Source organism: Desmodus rotundus, chromosome 2 (genome assembly GCF_022682495.2).
Source record: "Desmodus rotundus isolate HL8 chromosome 2, HLdesRot8A.1, whole genome shotgun sequence".
Lineage (NCBI taxonomy): Eukaryota > Metazoa > Chordata > Mammalia > Chiroptera > Phyllostomidae > Desmodus > Desmodus rotundus.
The window spans coordinates 196883823-196908291 of record NC_071388.1 but is presented as its reverse complement, the minus strand read 5'-3'; the positions used below and the strand labels follow the sequence as shown (position 1 = coordinate 196908291).

General features: G+C 40.9%; 1 protein-coding gene across 3 annotated transcripts in view; it reads left to right on the top strand.

The window, feature by feature from the left end:
• EPHA4 (EPH receptor A4) overlaps nt 1-24469 on the top strand; it is a 135279-nt gene that overhangs the window by 49178 nt on the left and 61632 nt on the right. For all 3 annotated transcript variants that reach the window (XM_024563772.3, XM_071220722.1, XM_053919117.1), the window contains exon 4: nt 9279-9434. In XM_024563772.3, the coding sequence (XP_024419540.1) occupies nt 9279-9434 (156 nt within the window). The remainder of the gene's footprint in view (nt 1-9278; nt 9435-24469) is intronic.

Below are 24469 nucleotides of genomic sequence, written 5' to 3'. Positions count from 1 at the left end.
TGCTGGCTCTTGCCCTCATCTCTCAGATTGCCTCTACCTCACCAAAACCAGATGGTGCAAGTTGCCCATAAATTTCACTCGGTCTAGACTAGGGCTCTTCAGTGAGCTCCTAGGGACTTCTTTATTTTGTTCTCTCAGACATAAGCAATGTTGCAATAATCAAACACATACAATATTAAATGCTGGCAGATAGTTATATAAAATCATTGGTCCACTCTATGCAATGCCAAAAACAGATGTTTAACCTGATTGTGGCCATTAAAATAAGTTCCTTTTTTATGATGAGTATTCAGAATTTTAAAATTCTTAAACAAATTCTCAATAAATAATATTCACCGAAGGGACCCTGATCACAAACCTAGCAGAGAATCGTAATGCACTGCTAATAAATAACTGTGGTATTGGGGAAGTCAATCTTCTAAAAAGTCTTTGAAAGATTTTCTTTGAGATGTTCAGGCCCCATCAACATAACAAAAAAGAAGAGGGGACCTGACCAGTTATTACTGCAGTCTTTTCAGCTGCATAAATCATGATTTGTGACAACTTGGGCTGTAAAGTCATTGGCATGACAATGACTAGCAAGACAGTGGAGTTAATCAAATAATTATTTAACACGTGTCTCTCTCGGTCTGGCTCTCACCTCAGAACATATTTCACTGTGTCCCAGTCTGTCTTCCAACCTTTAATATTTCATAGAGAAACTGAGGAAGTATAGGATGTATTTAGAGATAAGGAGAGAGCCTCTAATTGAATTGTGATCTCCACAGAAGGAGGGTCTTTCTCTAAAATCAGCTTCATAAATACCTGGAGGAGCCACCACTCACTCACTGTTACTTTAACTCTGGTGAAACCAGCTTCCTGGCTAAACTCTTTTTCTTCGGGAGTTTTCAGGGGTCACCTAGTCTTTCAGAGGCTGTTTTTCTAGCTGGTTCCTTCTACCAGCAGACAGTCTGGGTTAAATGCGTAGGGTGGGTCCCCATAACTGTCTGCAGGCTCATCTGCTAGAGAGAGCTCCTTAAGATGTGATGGTGAGCAGTGGTCTGCTCCCTTCTTGAAGGCAACAGCTTCCCAGTCCCCAGCCTCTCAATGCTTAGTACATGCTCAATAAATACTGTTATTATTGCTGTTACTATTACTATGTAAAAGCTTAATAAGTTTGCTAAAATACGAATGGCTGAATGCATGAATGCATGAATACATAGACCGCCTAATGGACAAACTTTTTACATAATGATGCTAATCGCCTGTACTCCAGTGTTAAATCAGATGGGGCAGTGTGAGGAGTGAAAGGGAAGAACAGCTGCTTCCTTCGTTCAGCCTCTGACCTGTTATTTGCAATCAGTGGATGTGTGATGAACCAATAGTCCTCATGCACCCTGAATAACAAAGGGTGAAGAAGACAATAGTGACTCATCCAAAACCCTGTCCCTCTCTGAAATGTCAGGGGCAATCCAGTTTGGTGTGAATGGTTCCAATTTCATGCCATCTCTGGCTGAGGTTCTGTCAGGGCTGAGGACTGCTCTGGCAGCACGTACTTAAATCTTTCAAAGTAATCTCATATATTTTCATGAATTTTATATTCAAATTCAAGGCAGGAATTAGGTATCTTTAAAAAACATGATTAAATACTTGCTGCATTTAGATCATCTAAAAACATTTGTTTTTCCTTGATTTTTTTCTTTTTTTATAGATATTTGTGATTGTTTTACCTTCTACATGTTTCCTTTCTTACTGTAAACTTTAACATATTCAAAGGCAGGTTAGCTTAAATTTCATCACAAGCTTAAAAACATTATTGTAAGTCATTCAATTAAGTTCCACTCCATCTACTTTCAATAGGATTGATAAACTGAAAGAAATCAAACCAATATTTCTTTAATCTCAAAGTTTATCGAAGAAAGTCATGATCATTGGTATGTGATATTTAGGTGTGCAACAAGGGGAAAATACCCACCAAATTTGTAGCATGCTTAGGGTGAGATCGTTTCCCTGAATTAATTGTTTTTCAAGGTGATATCGAAATCCCTGATTTATTTATTTATTTATTTTATGTAGCAAATTTTCAATATGCTAAGTGAGAGAACAAGAATAAGGATTAAGAGTAGAAATCAGGAATCTTTAACAAACTATATATTTTTAAAAATTATACTGTGATTATAGTTTGTTTTGCTGCCTTCTATCAGTGTTAAAATTGTCACCCCTTATCAAATTGAAATAACATATTTTTTTAGCAATGCTCTATTGTGATTCATTACAAATTCACATTAACTCCCATTTTCTAAAAATAATAAAAAACTGCAATGATCACACTAAATAAAAGTTTCTAACTACACTGTGGTGAAACCTGGTAGCAACCTCTGAGCTTTAGATCAGAGCAGACTGTCTTTTTCAAAGATACTGAAGCCCTTTACTTGTCCTCTTGGTCAGGTTACTTACAACTAAATTTGGAAGCATAATTGCCTTAAAAATTCCCCCATGAGAGAGAATCCCAGGTTTACCAGCCAAAAATTGGAGGTAGCAAAATTCATTCCCATTGGTACCTCGATGCCTATAGGGAAGAGAGCTGTTTTTAAGCACAGTGCCTGACATTGGAATTAAGCCTTATCGATATGCTGACTCTACTACTTCCTTTGCCTCTCTTCCATGTTTTATTGAACTTCCGTTTGCTTTGGAAATTCTACTGTTGAAGTTGACTCTCTCCTGATTCACCGAAGAGAAATAGCTCTTCAGATAATTAGATTGTCTATTTTCAAGGCAAGCAGGAAAAATAATAACTTACGTCTCCATTGCATTCTTTTTGTTTGTGTTCAATCGTTTTTATGGAGTTAATCTAAATTTAGCTTTATGTGAACTTACTTCTGGAAGATTTACTGCAACTTATGTGAAAACGGTCAGCCTCTGACATCTTAGAATTACCCACCTATTTATGGGACTATACTGCATTCTGTTCTTGAAAGAGCAAGTCCATTTTCAGCGTAGATTTCTTTTTGTCACTTTTCTTCTTTGCCTGTTTTTGTGAAAGCTAGCTCCGAGGTAAGAGTGGAAGCAGTGGGAAGAGACGGAGTGTAGAGGATAGGATCCAGCTGTGGCCTGCCCAAGGAGATGGTCTGGAACCTAAACTGGTGGAAAGAAGAAACCTTAAACATGCAACCTAATAATTTATTTAATTTAAAAATGTGATCACATATTTTTAAAATAAAAAATAAATGTTTACTTGATAGCTAGGCTGCCTATGATCCTTGGGGGCTCACTAAAGGACCAATGGCTTGGATCCGATCCAAACTTATGGTTGTCTGGTGGGGCCTCCAAGTCACTCTGGTGCACACTGGACGGCTGTTACTGATGGCTGTTAAACATTCTGCATGGCTGTTACTGAAAATAAGAGTTTACATCCTAGCTGAATTTGGATCCAGGTCATCATCATTCCAATGGCTCTTTTTTGGTCAACTGATGTCTCAAACTAGAGCTTAGGCCACACTAAGAATGACCTAAGAGACCAGTTATGTCTTTCAAAGTACTTGACCACTTCCATGTCTATCCATATCTCGGAGTTGGGGTTGGGAGTAAACCCACGTCAACTGGCAAAGGTTAAGGCAACATTTGTCCACATGAGTCATATGTGCAAAGCATTTCAACTACTATTTTAGTTTCATAGTCTTGGTGGCTCAGAAACCAAACATCAGTGAGTGTCATTCTTTTATTTCACAGATAAAATCCACTAAAGTTCAGGATTCCCAGGAAAGAAAAACCATAAAAGAATGTCATGTTAAAATGGATCATAATGAGTAATTGCAAAATTTGAAGTGCCTAAGCGAAACTACTCCCCAAACGGAAGAGGAATACCCACCAAATCAGGATGTACCATTTAATCAAAAAAATTAACTGAAAGGTGGATTTACTTTTTATAGTACTTCCTCAAATCAGTTTTCCAGTAAGAAGGCCGATGGAAAGTTTACTCGTTTGCAGCTATGGTAAGAAAGTGCCCTTTGTTAAACTTTGTCATTAAAAACTCAGGGGGGCACTGTAGGGTAACAGAGATCAAGGAACCTTGGATTCCAAACTTGAAATCCATGCTCTGGAAGAAAGGGTGGGCAAGTCATTCACCTTGAAAATGAATATGTTGGACTAGATCAGATGTCAGCAAGTACGGCCCCCCAGGCCTGCCACCTGTTTTGTGTATGGTCTGAGAGCTAAGGGTGTTTTTTATAGATGACATTTGTAATCAATTTGATAATAGGAAATACTTTTTCAACCCCAATTAAGTGAAATGTTATCTCTTCAAATCAGAATTCCATTCTTCTCATTAGTAAATCTGAATTATTAAAAAAAAGTACTTGCCATCTATTTTGAACTTTACCAGTAAAATTTTTTGTAGAAATTAGTGAGACTATCTTGTAATGCAAATACTTGCTAAATACCCTTGGTCTTCCTCTTGGCCTGCAAAGTCTAGATTACCGGTATTCACTATCTGGGTCTTTACAGAAATGTTTGCACCCCTTGAATTAGGTGATCTTTAAAAAAAACCAATTCTTATTTTTTCTTAAGACATCAGTAAAAACCAGTTATGAAATGTGAACGACTGGGACAGTGTGGCTTTCCCAGTGCTTGGCTCTGTTGTGCTACATGTGAATGAGATAGAATCCGATGGGCCCAAAGCAGAGCCTCCTTTCCTTGTAACAGTTGCTCATTGTTACCCTGTACATCCCCAAAGCAAGAGAAGAGGTCTATCAGCATAGCAGTTCCAGCTACTGCCTGGGCTAGTAAACCAACCCTCCCTTGAGCAAATCCTTAACCTCTCTGCCTCAGTCTTCCCATCTGTCCTATGGGGAGTCATTCATGTTCACAGCTTCTTCAAAGGTGGCTGAGGATTGGACACTTTAACAAAAATAAACAATGGCCAATGACTTTGATATTTCTAAAATAGATTCCTAGGCATACTGCAACTACTAAGCAACCAGTACACCACAGACAGAGCTCCTGTAGTGCCCGTCCTGTCCACCTGAGGTCGGAGGGACAGTGGCCTCCCAGAGCTGATGGCGTCCTGCGGACAAGTTTGCACAGAAGGCTCAAATTCCCCTGGGAGAGCCACTGTTGGAATTTCAGCTTTGACCTTCTGCAGAATCCATATTAAAATGCAAATTTGTTACCTAGGAAGGTAATTTTTAACCATTTAATACCTATTTCTTAGTACTTTAGCTCAAATTAAGTTTGTTTTTTTGTTTGTTTGGTTCCCCCCCCCCCCAAATTAGCTAGCTAGCTGGGTGAGAGCAGTCTTAACCAGAAGTGAGTAGAGTCTCTGAGGTGGGCTCAGGGTACGTTTTGAATAAAGACCATTGGGTGGGGGTGGCACAGCCCCACTACTGGCAGCTCCAGCCAGCATTTACCCAGAATGCCCCAGCGCACATGTGCCCACAGGAGACTTGAACATCCAGACTGGGGTAGCATTGCCCAATAGAAATAGCATGCACCCCACATGGATAATTTTAAGTGTTTAGTAGCCACATTAAAAAATATAAGATGAAAAAGGTGAAATTAAGTTTAATGATATTTTAATTTACTCACTATTGTGTCCAAAATATAAACAAAATTGGTCTAAAAATAAACTATAAAGACAGGTTACTATCAATCTTTCTGTGTTTGTTTTAGGAAAAGAAAAATGACTATAATACGTATATAGGCTATGTTTTAAGAGTAGATTTAACTAGTTCCTTACATTGGGCCTTACACCTCATGTAAGTCATCTGTGCAACAAGAAATCCTGAAGATAGTACATAACCTTACCAACATTTTGTTTTTGTTTTTAACCAAAAGTAATTATGTTTAAGTATTCCACCGAGAAACTTCTACAGAAGACTATCCTAAAATGAAAGGTTGGGCAAAATTATGTTTACCATTTTATGGAAAATAAGATAATAGTTAATACATGATAATACAATAATAAACTCTGTTTCGCATGCTCACTGTTGTAACCCTTTTGCCCCACCCTGAACAACTGCCTTAGGGTTACAGTGAGCCAATGAAGGAAAAGAGGGCTTTTTCCCTTCCTCATCCTCATTTATTTTTTTCTATTATTTAAAGTCAGCAGAAAGACCAGAAGCAAAGGTAGAGGAAATGAATTCAAAGTTTGCCTTGCACAGGTGAACAAATCTTCCCACAATGGCGTATTTGAAAGGCCAAGTGAGATACTCCTTTATACTGTCCCTCATCTAGAGAACCCTCACCAGCAAGGTGGCAGAAGGAAGGTATCTCTTGGGTGTGCACTTTGGCACTCTACAAGCCAGCTTACCAAGTCACTGTCATTCAGAAACACAGTGTGACTGTTCTCACCCACAAGGGAAGGATAGAAAATCATAACACATGGTGATGCTTGCTATTCCAAAGACACCTTTCTCTGGGATTGTCTTTGAAATGGAAGATGCAGTAAAAATTTTAAGATGCAAAGAATGGGTGAATAAATACAGGATATACTTACACATTCATACACCAAATGCTGGAAGGCTGTGAACCACGCAGGCAGAGCAAAGAAATGTGCTAAACCATCAGTTTAGTAGGTCATTTTGGAGTGCAGGCAGCGAAATGGCTGTGTGCATGAAAAACTACTGCTATATTTTCAGAGATCCTTTCTAAGAATCCTAAAATATTAATAACATGGTCTTAATGTAGTTGAAGACAAAAGAATGTGTTAAGGGTAGCAAGATGTGCCCAGAATAGCACAATGACAAGTTTGTACTTTCAGCTTGTGCTTATAGAAGAGGAAAAGAGAATACAAATACTTGGTGTATTTAAAGAATAGCAGCCTTCAATTTCACAAATAAGTGTAAAACCATATTCTCCAAATGAATGCATGTGTAAATGCTCTTGATAACAGACTAATAGGAGCTTCAAGGATATGTAGAAAAACATATATATATTTATAAAGTTCCAAACTCATTTTTCTTAAATTTATATGTATGTGTGGGTATATACACACAAAAATTAATTTTTAAACTTTAAAATATTCGAGACGCCCTCCAATTTGATTTTTATGAACTCTGAATTTAATTCTTTAAGGGGAGATAGACCTACTGGAATGGAAGTTGAAGAATTAGCAATGTCCCCTGCCCTCCCTTTTTTTTTCTCACGAGCTTCTGAATGTGAGTTGTGTTGTCAGTCTTTCGCTACCATTGTGAATTTTAGATTTCGATGCCTGATGAAACAGGGGTGTGCAAGGATCAGTCAGGAGCAGGGAGAGTTTCCTTTCCACATCTAGCTGTGAAAAAGTCAGTGCCGTGTATGCCTTCATGGCCATCCTAGCACTGAGTGAGATTGCCATTGTGGGCTGCGACTGAGTGAGTGATAGAGAGGACCCAGTGGGTTTGCTCCAAGCTCACGAACTCGTGGCGTTTGATGTGGGATGCACAAGCCTGACCCTCAGTGCTTCCTCCTGCCAAAGCTGGGGTTTCTGATTTTAATCCAAGCCCTCAGGCCACCATAAGCATGACCAAAAAGTACCTTGCATGTTGAACCCCATCTCATTATGTGAAGCGTATAAACTCAAGACACATAAATCTCAGTCAGCGGAGCAATTTGTTTTTCTAAGATGCTCCGGTCCAATGAGAGATGAAAGCAAATAAGGGAGAGATTGATCTCTGAGCGCTTTTATTGTCGGTGCGCCACACGTCATAAACTTCGGGCTCGTTAAAGGAAATTCCATAAACAACTTTAGTTAATAGTGGAGAAGGAACTGTGTGCCTTTCTGGAGCTTCTGCTAAACTCCCCTTCCGTCTGCGATTACAAGAGCATGATTAAGGAAATACCAGCAGGATGTGCAAGGGGGAGGAACAGACTTCAACTGGAAGCCATGCAAATGGTTGGTGGATGAGTAATGAGACAAGGGAATGTGGCCAGGCCACATCTACCCAGAGGATCAAGCAGTTCTGTGGATCTCTTTGTCTCTATGCACTTGAGTAAAATCTGCCGGCTTGCTGGCATGGTTGGTCTCTTCTGGTGGGTCAGGCTGATGGCAAAGTGCCTGATGGGTTCTTCTCCCAGCTGACATTTTTGATAGTATAGAAACATTCTAAGGATGTGATAAGTGGAAAGAAGCGAGAGTGAGTCATACTGGAAAGATTGTGGTTGACTGTCACTTTATTTTTTACCTTTGGTCGTATGAAATGACTTTATGTTTAATGGCCTTGTCACGGGGGGCTTAATATTGATGGTGTTGGTCAATTTTTATTTCAGATTGAGACAGATTTGGGAGGTGATCGTGAAGGGCAGGGCAGAAAAAAGAGGAGCAAACCTCTATTAATTATTTTTTATTGTGAGGTTTCCCAGAATTAGTGGGTTTTTCCACATTAGTGAAAGCAGTCTTCGGTGTCAGTGTGACGATGTTTGCAGAGATGAAGTCATGGAAAGTGTGTCAGGTGCACGAGGAAATGTATGGCCCATGTTCTCCGCACCAGCCGCTTGGGGGGTGCGTGCGGACGGTGGGAGGGGGATGTTGAAAACCTGGAGGGGGGGAAACAGGAGGGTTTTATTAATTAGAAAATAAACTCAAACTATCTGCTGATCTTAAAAAAAGTTGTTAGCATATTACATTCCAGAACCTACTATTTATAGTTTTTCGACCTTTCCCCTGAAATTGTGGCTCATGTCTTAACAACTCTTCTTTTCTGTTTGGTTATTTTTGTTGGTCTTTCCCTTGAGTCCTGTCTGTAGCTGTAATTAGAAAATAATCCACAACCAATTTTTTTGTTAGCACTTGGATACACTTCCCACTGCTTGGTTCAAGACCATGCTCTCAGATTCCATAGCATGTGGCGAAGAGCAAAGGCTTTGGGGGCAGCACGGCTGGGGTCAAAGCTGGTCCCTGACATTTGCCAGATGCAGGTTAGGTACTGGCAGTTTACTGCTCAAAGCTGGTATTCCTCACTTCGAAGGTGAGGCTAATAATAGTGCCCATAGAAAAGGGGCGCCGTAAGGCTTAAACATCATGCACGTAAGCAGGGTCCTGGCACAAAGGAAACACTTGGGAAACTTGGCCTGTGATTTTGTTGATTCCATTGGTTTTAAGAAATTCTTTTCCACAGGGATCCTTTTCCATCTGACCAGAAACATTAATGTCCCTTAAGGAGTGAGTGTCTGTCATCCACAAATGTTTCTGGTTGCTTTACCTGCATCTCAAGCCATTTTTGATAAGCAAAAATGTCTCCCTTCTTCTGAATCAAGGAGGTGATGTTATGCTTTTCTGTATTAGCAGTGGTTTATATTGGTTTGTTCCTCCTTCTTTCCTTTAGCCTGCAAAATTGGATATTACAAAGCCCTCTCCACGGATGCCACCTGTGCCAAGTGCCCACCCCACAGCTACTCCGTCTGGGAAGGAGCCACATCGTGCACCTGTGACCGAGGCTTTTTCAGAGCCGACAATGATGCTGCCTCAATGCCCTGCACCCGTAAGTTGTGTGCTTGTCACTCGTTTCTACGATGCCAACGGCTTTCATTACCTCCCAGTGGGGCACTGCCAGGCCTTTTCTCCGGATAACTGTGCAGGGGACAAATGACATCAAACAAGCATCTTTTCTCAATCATAGCAGGGAAAATAATTATGAAAAGAAAGGATCTTTCTTGCTGTTCTGGTTGCCTTCAAAATGCACAGTTGCCAACAGACTACTTTGCGGAGCAGAGACTGAGCATTCAGGGGTCGTCTGACAGTGTAATTAGAGCTGAGACTGGAATTTATAAATGGCTTTACTGTTTCATCGGGGACTCGAGGAAACTTTACAGCATCGGGGGAGCAGGAATAGGGCAGTGTTCTGAGGATGGGATCACGTGTGGGTGAGAGATTTCGGTTCTGTGTGACACTGATGTCATAGCTTGTGTTGTCATTACTCTCCTCTCTTCTTTCCTCATAGTTTTGTATTCATAACAGTTGGGCTTGGGTCCTAACAAGTGCTTGTTTAGTGCTTGTTTACATGCTGGGTTAATGAATGGATGGGACTGGCACCTCAGTGTGCTAGGGAGTAGAGAAATCTTGTCTCACACTTTATATGGACAGTGTTCCTAGGTATTGGCATTCCTTTCACGTACCCTCTGGACTTCACAGAGCCTGCAATGGCAGTGACCTTGACCAGAATAGGGAGAGGTGTGTCCAGGTGTTCCACCTGTGTGTTTTCCCTAGGTGAGTCTGGGTATGGAAGGACAGAGCCTAGTGGCCAGGTAACACAGGCTTTCCACAGTCGTTGGCTTTGTTTCCAAGCCTGCCATTTAGTAGCTGAGTGACTGATTGTTTAGTCTCTTAAATCTCAGTGCCCTCATCTGTGGAATGGAGTCAACAGTGAACGCTGCCTCCCTCATGGTCGCTGCTACTCAACCCCTTCGTGTTGTTTTACTAGTTATGCAAAATGCATAAAATGATGTCATTCCATGTAATTTAGCCTTCACTGCCATTATGAATTATTTTATTTTTAACTACTATAAATTTTATCTTAGATGGCTAGAGCCAACATCACTCAGATAAAAGTACTTTCTGGTGTGGAGGTAGTAGGGTCAGCTGTTCAGCCATTGTCCAGCCCAGTCAGGCACCGCCTTTTAAAGGTAGGGAGAACAATTTCAGGCCCATCCCAAATTTGTACTGAAACTGCCATACTCAGGAGCTTCTTTCATAACCAGAGAAAATAACAGCAATAACAAGAACAGCCTTTTGTAATTATGCCTAAGTAATGTGCTAGGCACTTTCTTTTTCTTTTTTTAAAGTCTTTTTAAAAAGATTTTATTTATTTATTTTTAGAGAGAGAGGAGGGAAGGGAGAAAGAGAGGGAGAGAAACATCAATGTGAGGTTGCCTCTTAAACGCCCCCTACTGGGGGCCTGGCCTGCAGCCCAGGCATGTGCCCCAACTGGGAATTGAACCGGCAACCCTTTGGTTCACAGGCCGGCACTCAATCCACTGAGCCACACCAGCCAGGGACTAGGCACTTTCAATAACGTCATCACAGGATTCATAACAAATCGATAAGCTAGGGATTATTTTCATTTTATGGAGGAAGTAACTGCCAGCTCAGAGATGTTAAGGAACATGCCTAAAACTCCACCCCAGCTTGGCCATAGGGCTGGACAAAGAGAAGACTCCCATCTCTCTCTTACTGGGGGTTTCTCTTGCCAGCTACCTGAGGGCAAGCTCAAACGTCCACAGGGAGGGGGTACACTAGGGACAAAGATATCTTTGCCGTCTTCTTATTCTGTTCCCACCATGGACTAAGTACTTTCTCTGGATGAGCATGTACACTTGACATGCTCAAGTCCTAGATTTTTATTTGTTTCAATCTAAGCATTCTTAGGTTTCTTTGTGCATGCTTGGTTTAATATTGACTCTTCTTCCTCTATCCATACCCTCTACCAGAAGTCTTCCAGTTGTGCGATTTGAGGGCGTGAGAGCAAACTCAGAGGGAAATATTGTGGGCTGTGGGGTGTGATAATTGCCCTTATTTGCATCACGTGGCCCTTCCATACAGATAGATGATGCCTTCTCTAGGTTGGAGCTGGATTGTTAGGAACCTCACAGAATTCATCTTCGATGGCAGGACAGCCTGGCTCTGTCTCCGAGGTGTTTTTAGTCTCACGATAGTGACCTGTTGTCTAGCTTTCTAGGGGACCATGGGCCAATCGCTTCATTACCATAGCTTGCTATGGGAAGTTTGGGGAGACGCCAAGTATTGCCACATGCCTGGGTTACTGGCATGTTTGCCAAAAGTGTAAGTGTGGTAGCTGAGCCCTTGGAGTTTTATGTTTCTGTTGGAATAAGTTGTTAGCTTTATCTCGAAGATGCAGATGAGAGAAAACAAATGTGGATTTTTAGCATCTGAGTGAACCCAAAAGTTTCAAAACTAAAGTAACTCTTGCGTGTTTTCAGAGATTGTTTTCAGTAAAGCAAGAGAGGAAGACGGGTGGCTTTTTGTGCCATTGATAAAAGGTCCATAAGAACGCCAAAGCAGCACGCGATCCTTTTCTGCTGGTCCATTCCCTTGTGCCCCCTCCCACCCTTCACTGACTGGAACTCTTCAGGTTACGGCAATGCTGATTGCAGCTCCTGAACCAGGTTAAAAAGAAATGCAGTGTTCATCTTAACACCACCAACTCATGAGTTTGTTTAACCTCTCCAAGCCCCAGTGCACTCATCTGTAAAATGGGATTCTTACTCTCTGCTTGTGCGGTGGTTTTAAAAATTAAATCAGAAAATATGTGAAATGGCCTGGCACCCAGTAGGGGTCTAACAAATGTTTGTCCTCTTCTTTCATCCTAGCTGGTCACACCCTCCCCCGAACCTCCCCTACAGCCCATTGCCAATGCCTGTCTGTGCCTCTGTGGTGATTTTCTCACTGACTGCACAATTAAATTACCCAGAGGCTGCCCTGCGCTCCAGATCTCTGGAGACAGGACTCAGGCATCAGCATTCTAGAAAGTTGCCCCCTACTATCCTTCTACTATATAGACAAGGTTGAAACCACTTCTCTACTGAGTTAAATTTTAAGGTTTTTTAAAATATAAATTTAATGAGCATTAACTGCATAAGACTCTCAAGACCTCCTCTGAGATACAGATAAACTGGGAGGCGACCATATTTTGCTAACAGGTGTGTATCCTAGTAATTTAAGCAGCAGAATTAGAATCTATTCTCTTCTTGATGAATACAGTAGACCTGCCCTGTCCTATACAGTAGCCCCTAGGTACACATGGCTACTTAAATTTGAAGTTATTAGCATCCAGTTTGAAATTCAGTTTTTAATTTAGGTTAGCCACACTTCAAGAGGTCCATAGCTATATGTGGCCAATGGCCACCATACTGGACAGCACTGCTGTAGAGTATTTCTATCAGCTCTGAAAGTTCTGTGGGACTGAGTGCTGCCACAGACATTTCAATTCAGAAGACAGTGGGGGTTTCTCAGACAATCTCTTGTTCAACCACAGGATGAAGCCCCCCTCACCCTGCCTCCAGCTTTATCAGATTCTCTTGACAAGATGTGGGGATGGGAAGGAACGTAAACATCAGGGATCCTTTCAAACTGATTCCAGCCTCTAATCAGTTTTTACCAGTTGGTTAAGCCAGGTGACAAATCCAATTCCCTTGTGCTGACAGCCATGGTAATCAGGCACCTTCTTTGTTCATCATGCTGCCTTTAACCCCAGCATTCTCATGCAGTCCCGCATTTAGTGATCGCTCACTGTGACGGCACACTAATGAAGAAATAAAACACACTGGCTGAGACTCATTCTTCTGGCCAAAGAGGGACTCTGCTCCACTGGCTTGTAAAATCAGGTTTTTGTTCTCTTAGAGAACACCTAGACCAGGTGAATACAAGCAGCATTGGCGAGTTTAGAAGGAAACACCTAAGAAATTCTTCACACTATCTACATTGCTAGAGAAATTGAGAGAATTTAATGGAAAATAAATCTTAACTTTGGGAAGAACTTTGATGGAGCCTCTGATTAGGTTAGTGTCTCTACCTGTGAGGTAGATAACGTTTCAATGGAGGCATCATCTGAATATTTTCAAGAACATAACCCATACTTGCTAGAATAGAGAGTTGGAACAATACCCCTTAAATATTAATGTGCATGGAAAGCTCCTAGCGATCAGTAGAAGTCAGACCTGACATTCTGCCTTTCTAACAAGTTCCCAGAGGCTGCTGATGCTGTTGGTCTGTGGACCACTTTTCCATAGCAAGAGTTAGATCCTCTGTGATGGGTGGCAGGAGACAGAAGACCCTCTCGTCCATGCTTGCAAATTACAGGAATCCTCTTCGCTCAGTGGTAACTCTAGGAAGATATTTCCAGTGCTCTGTACATTATTCTTTAAAGGAAACTGAACACTTCATTTGTCTCCCAGATGAAGAAAACCCATCTGGTTTGGAGTTACATAACCCAGTCCACTCACTGTGGAGCTTCGTTTGTATTTTCTCCTTCCCAACTACCCACCCAGTGACTGCCAGAGAGTGGGTATGAAAACAGTCATGTGGACCAGTCAAGAAAGGTGGTGGGATTTTTGGTGACATTGACAGCAAGGCAGACAACTAGATCTCGATATACACAAGGGTGCCATTTCAGTTGACGAAGGGATTTTGATGATGTAAATCATGTTCTAGAAGAAATTTCAATATGATTTTAATTAATGAAGTTAATATCCTTTAACTCTGCAGATAACCAGCCCTGCAGAGTTAAGGTGACCGAGTTCAGATCTCATTCACCTTTCCTTTCCCCTGTCATCAGGAATGTCGCCTGGCAGTGACAGTGTGGGGGACGTCAACTGCATGCCTGTGCAGAAGGACTTTGAGTGCCTCTGTCATTTAGTCTCTTGTTCAGTCATTATAGTGAGAAAGGTCTTTTTTCCCTGCATGGGGAGACTGGACCAATGTTGCATTTAAGGTACATTTTCAACCCTTTATTGTGTTTCAGAATGTACTAGGAAAAAAAATGCCTTATAGAAGAAGTAAATTGGGTTTGGATATCTAGAAAGAAATAGCTAATTTGTTATTTTGGCAACTTTACTTCTGAGCACCATTACCAGAGTGGTTTTACGTATTTTCAATTGGAAATCTGTCTTTGTGCTTTTGGGTACTCTTTATTTAACATGTTTGATGGAACTTATTTGAGCCTTGTGACTGGGAGCACTCTGTAAATAAGAGATTATTATTTTAGATTGCTAACTTGAAGGACCTTCACAAATCTGTCTCCAAGTAAACGGCCTTGAATAATTCAGTCAGCTGTGCCAAACAAAGAGTGAGTGATTGATACTTAGACGTGGCCTAAAATATTCCAAAATTGCAGCTTTTAAGACAATTTATACTGGAGTTGCTTAGAGCTAATGAGGGCAAATTTACCAAGATCTATGTCGAAAGGTCCTGATTTGAAAAAGCTTTTTGCAGGTTTAGGTTATTAAGAAATTGAAATAGCCGAGCTCCAAACAGCAAACATCACTTACTTTGGCTCTACATTTGCCTTTTCTAATTGAATTTAGTGTGCCACTGTATTTCCTTCAGAAAGTGTATTGTTTTAAAATTACCATTTCAGTCCTATTACTCAAAGCCCTCGCTTCAAATGCTTTCCGACAGTTATCAACATAATGAACCATAATGAAATGATGAGCAATCTTCAGTGGAAACCCAATGTGGATCCCAGTGGTGCTGTATGACTGTGTTGTTAAAATTTGAATGCAAATTAAAATAACATTGTCCTTACTTGTTTCCAAGGTCAGGAGAAGAAAGATATATTTTTCAAAGATTTTATTTATTTATTTTTAGAAAGGGGAAGGGAGGGAGAAAGAGAGGGAAAGAAACAGCAATGTGTGGTTGCCTCTCGTGCGCCTTCAACTGGACACCTGGCCCCAACCCAGGCATGTGCCCTGACTGAGAATCGAACTGGCAACCCTTTGCCTTTTCCAGGCCAGCGCTCCATCCACTGAACCACACCAGCCAGGGCTAGAGATATTTATTTTAATGCTTCAATTTTGGAAATCTCACAACCACTTTCAAACAAGTCCTTGAAGGTATGGTGTTCAGTTCAATTCTCTGCCCCTAAGATTTCCTTGCTGAACAGTCTGGCTGAGTGTTTTTAGAAGGTATGTCTAGCATGAGGCTTTGATGTTTAAAGCCATAGGATAAAAGGTAGTCTTCAGTTTCAAGTAAACTCAATTTTTTCCTCCCACAAAACATATTTCTTTTTGCTTTAAAGTTACAAGTAACTAATAATGAAAGGGGGAAGAACATTCTCTGACATTGATTAATGAGAGTGCAGTTAGGTCTAGTGAAAGACTGCATAGTAGAAGACTGGGAAAAAAGGCCAACAATTCCCAAAGTTTTGTTAATGAAAGTGTTTCAGAAGATCCATCAGTTGATCGCTAACCATTTCAGGTTTTATAATCCACGCAATCAATCATTTTTGTGAACACATTTTTTAATGAAAATTTTTGAGTCTAAGATTTTCAGGAGAAAATATCTTATTATTTCATGTTCATCAAATCTGCAATATAAGAGTATGGTTTCATGCTACATTGTATTTGTGATAGGTCCAAAACTCTAATTGAGACATCGACTCTCTTACTGCATATTACGAGACATGGGTTTTAGTTCAGAACATGCGGTCCTGCCGCCTGTTAGCCACTTGATCAGCAGACTAACGTGCCCATCCCCTGGACCTTACAAACTGATCAAAGCAACCAAAGATATTTTGATGATTCAGATGCAACCTTCATTGACCTCTTCTATTTCCAGACTCCTCCTTTAGAGAGATCTCAGTAGTTCAGGGTGTGACATCAGCCCGGGAGTGAGCCATTCCCTTGTCTCTTCTTTCTGGGTTACCTGTCAGCATTTTGAATACTAATGGGAAAAGTACAGCTAGAGAGCCCAAGTACAAGATTGTTGTCCAATGGCAATTTGAATACAGATGACAAGATCACCAGGTGTGCTAAGTGAAAGGAACTAGATGGGTCCAAGGCTGATCACCTGCCATTCGGTTCTTTGCAAATTTTGAAAAAGCCTTGGGATATTTAATGAAGATCAGGTATCAGCTCATTGAATTATTTGTTTAAAAGCAATGCTATTTTAGCATCCTCTTTAGCCGCCCAACCCACTTCTCATTTCATAGGGGTTAACAGTACAATGTGGATTCAGCTGGAAAGTATGTAAGTTTGAGGAACTCTAATTTATGTCCAAGTGAAAGGCGGCTGAAATAGTCTGCCAATGCCATTTAGCCAAGTTATTACCGTTTTTCTATGAATAATTAAGAATGGCTTGTTATCAACCAAGCCCTGTCATTTCTAGATAACATGCTTGACACTATTCATGGAAGTCATACAGTGGTTTTGCACAGTAAGCTTCTATGAAACAGGGTCAATTATACATTTTCCTGAGATCCCCTGGGGTGAGAGCTAGCTACTTCCTTTGCCATCAGTATTTTGATTTTCCTTTCGTACTTGACTCTTATTCCACGTGCTATTTACAGCTCAGCAGAAGGTGAACTGAGAGAAGACTCCTGTTGCATAGATACCATTGCCCCTGCCCCCCCTTCCTGTGACCTTCCACCCAGAGAAAGAACTTTAATAGAAACTCCCAATTGCACTCCTGTGTGGAAGGCAGGAAGTACGTAGAGAGGACAGCTCAGCTAAGACAACAACAGCACCATCTGGGAAGTAATGCCAGAAATTGTCAGCAACCAGATCAAAGAAGTGGGGAGAAATGTGACTCGAGGTGAACTGAGAAAGTTGGGAAAGATCCAGCCTGTCCGACTGAGAAATCATAGCTGTGATTCCTTTTCTCTTGCCTTGTCTGTACCTGTGGGATGGCTGGTTGTAGCCCTGGAATTACGGTTTCTGATCACAAATTTGTGCTATTGCCTGTGTTAATTTGGGCAAGTTGCTTAACTTAGTTTCCAATGGCTGTGGCTAACAAATAATTTTCTGTCATATTTTATTATGGGGATAAAATAAAAGAAAAGAAAAGATGAAAAAGTGCTTCCTAAGGAATGCAAATCAGTTCCCAAGCTAGCTACTTCTAAATCAAAACACTCATGATTTAAATATATATAAAACTTTGGATTACTTTTCTTCATCTTTCATATTGCAGCTTCCTCAGGGATAACTGAAAGCTTACTTTCTAAAGTACTTCAGCCAGAAACTAGTCATCTTAGAAATGAGAAACCGAGATTACTTTACCAATTAACCCAGTAAAGAAAAGAAAAGTTCCCTGCAGAGGAGAATGGGAAAAGAGATACACTGGAAAATACACGGCAGCAGAATTTCAGCAAGAAGTTACCTTCATAGGAAGCCTCGGGTTTTTGACGACAGCAATCAATGATTGATTGGTCCAAATGGTTCTGTGTTTTAATAACAGGCAGTTCTGCTTTGGCACATTGTTAAAACACAAACTGCTGTGATAAAAGGTTATGCGCTGTTCATGTATCTCGGAAGAGCTGTCCCTGAACAGCAGTCTTAATGTAAACTAACCCTCGGCAGCAAGGGCTGACAGAAGGCAATTAGCGGGGGCCACATATACAACTGTCAGCGGGGGAAGCATGGGCTTTGTTTCAGTCAAAACTTACACACCCCGTTTATTCTGCTTCCTAACCTGTCCTTCAGCTGGAGAGAGATTGCCAAAGGCTCATCTGAAGGTTTGGAGGGCTTTACAGCTAAGGCACTGAAGTACAGCAGACAACCCAGAAGTTGCACATGCTTAATGACGCCTTATGCAATGCAACTCAAGACCCAGGTTCCTCTGCCTCAGAACACGTGCCTGGGTAGCCCTGGCATTTTAGTAAGGTGACAGCAGCACTTAAAGAAGTTTGTCATTTAAGAGTTAAGTTTCTGCCCATGCTCTTGGGGAATGTGATTAAAAATCAGTTAAGTGTTAAAAGTCCCTGATAGCTCTGGAAACCACTCTATACGTGAGCCGAGCTCCGTTGGTTTCCTATCGGCTGTCTCCTAGCCTTGGTTACATACAGTCTCGATTTTTTTCAACCTTTTAGCATGCAATCACCTTTTGTATTTGATCAGCTTTTGTGATATACACAAGTGCTATGAAGGTGATGCATCACCTGTGGAGGTGAAGCATCATTTACTTTTTATTTATTCAGCAGATACTTAGCGAACACCTACTATATGTTTGGCATCTTTGGAAGGACTGGGGATACTCTCATAAATCAGAAGAGAAAAATATTTTCTATTCTTGCAGAGCTTCTGTTGTAATGGGAATATAAATAATGAACAAGGTAATTTAAAATTCTCGCAAAAAGGAAAAACCAAAGATGATGCGATAGGGTAAAATGAAAGGAAGGGGAGACTTCTGCCTTGCATAAAGTAGTCAGGAATGAGGAGCGCGAGCTGTGAGCTGAAACCAGAGGGTTAAGAAGGCAGCTATGGAAAGAGCCAGGGGAGAGAATTCCAGGCAGACCTACCAAGTCGAAAGTACTTGAGTTGCATGTGTAAAGTTTTTCTAACAATGTGAGTTTTAAACTTGACTTATTCTTCCCTTGGTCCTGAAGTCTGTTAGTACTTTAATTCTAGTTGTTATAAGAGATTTCAGGTTCATATGCCACATTACCCCATGTGTCCATGTAGATTTGAACCCTTTGACAGACCTACTGCTAAATGCAATTACCTTAACATTCCAGTTATTTTCTCTAAGAATGAAAAAGTACATTTCACCTGACCGGTGGTTTTAGGGTGGGGTACTTAGGGTGCCATTATCCTGACCTAGACTTCCCATGGGATGGTTCATACTGAACTCCTAGTTCACATCAGAAGCAATTATGACTTTAGGCTCAGTGATGACTGATTCTTTTTGAATTTAACATTCATACAGATTTCATGTGGGTATGCAAACATTAGGTTGTCCTAAATGGAGCTGCTAAATCCTATGTAAGCCAGCATGTGTGTTCTATAAACTACTCAGAAATTATAGTTCAGTCTAATGTGTGGGAGGGAAGAACTAAGTACTGTAGAATTACTGGAGTTTTCTTTTATATTTGGAATATTGCCCTTCTTAAATGTCACATGAACTCAATTCCTTTAGATAGTGTGAGGTTCATTTCTGGATGCTTGTCTTTCCCCAGAGGAGAGCACATGATAGGTTAAGGAAGATCCAGACTCCTTTTATGATGTAACATGATATAATATGATATTTTATGACATGACATGACATGGCATAATATGATATGACATGACAGTCCTTTGCTTCTGCTATAATTTGGCTGTAGTTTCTTTGGGACTTCATACTGTCAACTGAATGCAAGTTGACATCCCACTAGGAAATAATGATTACCCTCTGTGGCCCCCTTCCCCAGGACTTGCTGTGTGATACAGAAAGTATTTCACACCAGTGAAGCGAATGGACATTCATTAAATTTATCCACAGTGGCAAGAAATGCAATGCCCATTCTTTTAAAGCAATGAGAATCTCAAGAAGTAGGCCGTAATAGTACACATATTTTATTCCTTCCTCAGTCAATGAAAGTAGGGGTCACTTGGTGTTTAGAAGCCAGACTTGTGACCTGGACTGTACAAATGTACAAGCCAGGGCTTCTTGCACTGAACTTCCCTGGTAGGTTCAGGGTATGCTTTATGTCCCTAGAATCATGTGCAAAGTTATGGATTCCTATATCTTCCTGCGTTGTTATCATCAAATTCTCTAAAGCTGGGGTTGGCAAAGTATGGCCCGCAGGCAAAATTCAACTTCCCCTTGTTTCTGGAAATAAAATTTTCTTGGCACACAGCCATGCCTGTTTGTTCGGTGTTATCTACGGCTGCTTTTAGAGTAAGTGGCAGAGTTGAGTAGCTGCTACAGAGGTCCTGTGGCCCATAAAACCTGAAATATTGACTGCCTGACCCTTTACAGAGAAGGTTGAATGCTGCTCTAAAGGATTTGCAAGTTAAGGACTATTGCATTTCACTTTTGGCTCTGGTAGTACAGCTATTATCTGTGCCACTAAATTATATTTAAAGTGTGAAGGGCTCTTTAAATGTGAGAAGTTTAAAATAGTTTAACATGCTACCCCCATTCCTGGATGCAGGGAGAAAATGTTCGGCTTGTACGTGAATTCCAAGGGGGCTTTACAAATAAAATAAAAAATGTAAAGGAAGGACATTTATTTTTCCTTTAAATACACTTCAGTATTTGATTGATTTGTATTTGAAAATGTCTTAATTTTAATGATAAAAATAAAATTAAAAGAAGAACCGTAGCTCTCTAAAGGCTAATAAGGAAAATGCCAGCCTATCTTTGAAAATGTTAAAATTTACTGACTTCAGAGATAAAGTTTTTTACAACTTCATGCCAGCATATATTGTCACCTAAAGTCAAGATAGAAAAAGAAAAGTCATGATAACCAGTCCCAAATTAATAAAACTTTTATTGCTAGAGCTCACATTTTAAATTCCCAGCCATACTGGTTGGTTAGGGAGCTCCGAAGACAAGACAGGGTAGACTGCTTGCCCTTACAGCCTCCTAATGCTCACATAATCCACGTTTAGCTTCCTTTAATCTCTTCCTTTCCTTCCAGCTTCCCTTCTTTTGACTATGGAGGGAAGGATAAAATGAATCATTTCCCCTCCTTTCTCTTCTAGAGCAGGAGACAACTACTAGACACTCAATATTAATATTCACTGAATAAATGGAGGACCCCACAGTCCACCCCCAAAGAAGTAGCCACTAACAGTAGATATAGCTCTCTCTACTTTTTCCAAAGTGTTTTTCTAGAACAAATCGAATTAAACTAGTTACATTGAGATGCTCCTTTACAGGGCTTAATGCTTATGAATCTGTATGAAAAGCTGACTAATACTGCTTTAGCTCGGAGAAACCTACATTAATTCACATGTTAAAACAAAACAAAACACTGTAGGTAGCTGGACATGGATGCATTAGGGGACTTTGTTAGTTTTCCGTGCAGTCGTTTACTCAGTCGGCAACTCATCAAATATTCATTGAGCTTGCCCTTAACTCCCAATCATGGTAGACACCGGGAAATGAAGACATCCGTTCTCTGGAGGAGCGTATAGGCTGGTGATAGAAACAGGTATGCGAGGTGTGTCTGATTAGCCAGCCCACACAAAATAGGAAATAGAAATAAAGGCCTGAAGTGTGGAACACTACCATAAGCAGGACTGCCATCAGCCCTACCTCCAGGCCAGCACTGGAGAGGTCTGGAAGGCAGAAAACCCTTCAGTGCACAGTGACCCGAAAGCTACCTGATGCTGGTGTCTGCTCAGTAGATACGATGCCACTATAAACACCAGAAAGTTAAAGCAAACGTTACCTTTATTCTTCTTTGCGATACGTCTCATATCTGTAATTGGAAACTTATTTGTAAGTGGGCATATTTCTAATGAGAAAGTCAATCACCTTTCAGAAATGTAATTGCTCCTAAATATCCAGATACAGTACTTATGTGAGCAAAAGAGAAGATAGAAGTTTGGTTTTTTTTCTCTCCCTGGATGTTTTGTATTTATTGAGAGAACTCATGTTACTCAGAATGCCTGTTTTCTTCTCCTTCTAGCCATCTCTACAAGCAGTTGTTTTAAAGTGCTGCTAAGTATGACTCTTGGGCCCAGATCGACTTCTGGCTGTAATAAAATCCCTACTTTTGTCTTTTGTCTGGAGAACAGAATTCTTTCTTTTCTGAGGAAGAGATGACCCCTCCTTTAAATGGAAACACACTTCATATGTTTATTATCCTTTAACTGGCAAAAGTTTAAAAAAAGAAAAAAAAACAATCCCACAAACAATACAACCACCATTATGATTTTAATTTATAAAGCATGTGTCTCTTCCCAGGCCTGTGCGGGCCAATGTTATAATCATACAGGGTGGACATTTCTGCATTTCCTCCCCCAACTTCAATCCTCTGTTGGAATCTGATTTCCAAGCTGCAGCTATGCTCATATAACCATGACTCCCTATGGCAGCAAAACATAAAACACATTCAGTGCAATTCACCAAATCATTCACTGGGGCAACATGGAACTTGAATTTGTCTAGTTTTTGTTCTCTCCCTGAGCATCTACCCAAGTCCTCTTCTCAAAGGAAGAAGGTCGTTCCAGGCTGGCTACCACCCCTGCCAGCCCTCCAGTTTAAAATCCTGCAGCACTTTTTTTCACGTGTCTGTGTTATATCTCTGAGTCCTGTGACCATTTAGTTTTCTGCTCCATTTCGTCTTTGTTTAGACACTGCCATGCCCCGTCCCACATACTAATTACTGACTTTTTGCTTCTGTGGTGCTTGATTCATTGTGTTACATTTTCCCATGTGAAAGTGAACCAGGAACCTTGGCAAGAAGGTTAATGGAGTTGAGAGCCACTCTTATTTAACCATGAAAGTTGCGGCAAAATACAAGAAGCAGTGGCTGACCCTTTTTGTAAACGAAGCTGTGGTTAGCTTCAGTTGCGCACGAGTGATGGATTTCGCCACGGTGGCCAGCGTCTACAGAATCTGAACCGGATTCAAGAGACACACTCCCTCTTCCTACCTTTACATCTCAAACTTCAGTTGAAACTCTGCTTTTGTTGTTCTCATACCTTTAATTGGGGCCATATGGTGGAGGAGAAACTACCCCAGAGTGGGAGTTAGTTCTTACAGACTTTAGATTCTGCCACTAATTAGATTGCACAAACTTTCCATATTATCAGATCCACTTCCTGGATCTCAATTTCCTCATCTTTAAAATGAAGGTATTTGACAAAATGATCTTTATCACCCTATCTGGCTCTAGGAGTCTGTGATTTTAAAGAGCTCTGTTCATTTATTCAAAAAGCATTTATTTGACCCTGTTATTTTCCAGTCACTGTGTTAAGGACCCTAGATACAAATTTGAAGTCTTAAACAAGGACATTTGTCTTCTCTTTCTGGGGATTTCTGTGGGTTATTCTTACCTTTAACACAAACTTTACAACAGTGTTTTCCCTGTAAGGTTCCCAGAAGGAGGAGCGGGAGAGAGGACATAATTAGTTTCGAGAGGACATGGCAGAACCCACTTATCTTGTTAAAATAGAGTCTTCAGTTAAGCTGTACAAAGAGAAAGGGAGAGTGAGTTGACCTTATTCCACACTACCACCAAAATTCTTTAGCTCTTCATTACATGAGCTAAGTAGTAAATATTAAATATGCACCTTTCATGTAGGATACCTCCTGCAGTTCTCTGCCAGTGGCTGCTTTGGAGCCGAGCATTCCATCGTGGTGGATGAGGGGAGGCTTCTCCTGGCTTCACGCAGGCCTCCAGTGAACTTTCCTCAAAGCGGTCATTCCAAATGCAAGAGCGGGAGAATAGACACAGTGCGCAAGAAATCTCAAACTCTCATTAAAACTCACTTTGGCTCTTGTCTTAGCAGACTGCAATATGACAAAGGAAGGAAAAGAGAGGGCTTTCCTAGTGTTGCCCAGAATGAATAAATATTTTTGATTAGAGGGTGGAAGTGTCTTTTAAGCCTTTGGGACCAGCTCAGACCAAGAAAATTACCTCTCATCCCCAACCCTGATTTTTCTCCCTGAATTTGTTTGTGTCACAAGCTTCTGGACACATAAAGGCTCTTCTATAGCAAGAAGCAAGAGGCTTCAACATAGTTCTATCGTCTTACCTGTTATTATTATTATTAATCAACCACTGTCTGTTGGGATCAGGTGTTCCATTTCAAAATAGCTATCACCACCAGTTGTATTTCAGAAACTATTTGATGTCAGTGGGAATGACTACAGGTTCCCCCCAGTGTGTGAAAATAGAGAGTTTCTGTGAAACCTTTCTTAAGCCGAAACGGCACCAAGTGAAGCAGTAATCACCGTGGGGCACATCTTGCTAAGGGACCCACAAAATAAATCAAGATAAAACCCAGATGCGGACAGACACAGGTCAAAGCCAAGGTGGCTGGTGCTGCAGTGCCGAGTGTGGCTCCCAGGGAAGGAGGTTGGAATACAAAACAACTGCTGAGCTCTCTGTTCACTGCAAGTGCGAAAGTC